Genomic DNA, 1,368 nt, shown 5'->3' on the forward strand with positions numbered 1-1,368 from the left:
GGACAGCTGGCTCCATGTCCATAGGTGTGACAGCTGCTGTCACCATCGCTGTCATCTTCTGTATCAGCCTCGTCCTCTTCATAGCCATTCAGGTAAAGGTCCACGCTTGATAACATTACTTTTTTCAAATTAACACCATGTGACACAAATAACACTGAAACGCAACAGTTCCTGAAAATAGTCAAACGTTATACTAGGTATTATTCTATGAACGAAGAGGTTTGGACCAAAACTACGCTCTTCTGATGTTAGGGAACATTGAATCTTGCAAATTGTTCTTCCAGTTTTTGATTTCTGCTGCCAGTTGATCCAATTAAATTCTGTCAATGGCGTCACTGTGAGCATGTTTTTCCTTTGTTTGCTTCTCAAATGAACGTCTTTCACAAGCCGAGCTGTGATGCTAGGTTCTGAATTGTGACGTCATTGACAGAATTTAATTAGATTAACTGGCGACAAAAATCAAGAACTGATTTGCAAGATTCTTGCAAACTGAATGATTTGCAAAATTCAATGTTCCCTATCATCAAAATAGTAGTAACTGTTTGTGTCCCAACCTCTTTGTTCATTGAAAATACCTTTGACTATTTTCAGGATCTGTTGTATTTTATTGTTATTAGTGTCATATGGTCTTTAATGTTCCACTTGCTCCCATGTGGTGTAAGGCACCAGACAGATAGAGAGGTCCAGACCCTTGGGGAGCAATGTGGAGAGAGGTGAATTCATTCCTGGCAGGAAGATCCTAGTTTCATAGAAAAGTTGATCACAATTTCCTGTTGACTGTCCTTCCACCTCATGCAGCATCTGGCATCTGTTAATGGCTCATTTTACTGGACCTGTTGGAGACATACTGGGTGGTTGGCCTCTGTTCAATGCCCCAGTTAGGCCCGATTTAGACTAGAAACGGTATACCGTTTCGCCACAGAAAACGGTTCGTCTTTAGACACAGAGGCGGAAGCGTTTCGGGCCGCCCGTGGCGCAGGATGTTTCTGACCCACAGTGACCTATGATGACCTCCCCAAACCGCTTCTACGGTTTGCCTCATTGGCCTTACGATACTTATGTTTCAGGGCATTGAACTTCGCCCGAACCTGCTTTGGGGTGCGTAAATACCCCTCAGCCGCCAGCCCGTCCACAAGCATCTGTATGCCCTCCCTACGCGAGGTCTCCAAGCGGAATTGTATAGTTTGATCGGCCCACAAGCTGATAAAGCAGCGGATCTCTTCTTGGGTCCAGACCCTCCCCTGGCCTTCTGCCATCCCCCCAGACATAAAGGATGACGAAAATTCGAGAAATACATGATATAAAATGGCGAAAATGGACACAATCGAATATGGCGCGAATCTACCAGAAAATGGACGCGCGCGGGCG

At 45.0% G+C, this 1,368-nt stretch overlaps 1 protein-coding gene across 1 annotated transcript in view; it reads left to right on the forward strand.

The window, feature by feature from the left end:
- Positions 1–1,368, forward strand: part of LOC109462388 (receptor-type tyrosine-protein phosphatase gamma-like) — a 19,068-nt gene that overhangs the window by 1,110 nt on the left and 16,590 nt on the right. Inside the window, exon 2 of the mRNA XM_019758928.1 lies at positions 7–92. Coding sequence (XP_019614487.1) covers positions 7–92 — 86 coding nt within the window. The remainder of the gene's footprint in view (positions 1–6; positions 93–1,368) is intronic.

The sequence above is a fragment of the Branchiostoma belcheri genome, unplaced genomic scaffold (assembly GCF_001625305.1).
Source record: "Branchiostoma belcheri isolate BF01 breed outbred unplaced genomic scaffold, Haploidv18h27 scaffold116, whole genome shotgun sequence".
Lineage (NCBI taxonomy): Eukaryota > Metazoa > Chordata > Leptocardii > Amphioxiformes > Branchiostomatidae > Branchiostoma > Branchiostoma belcheri.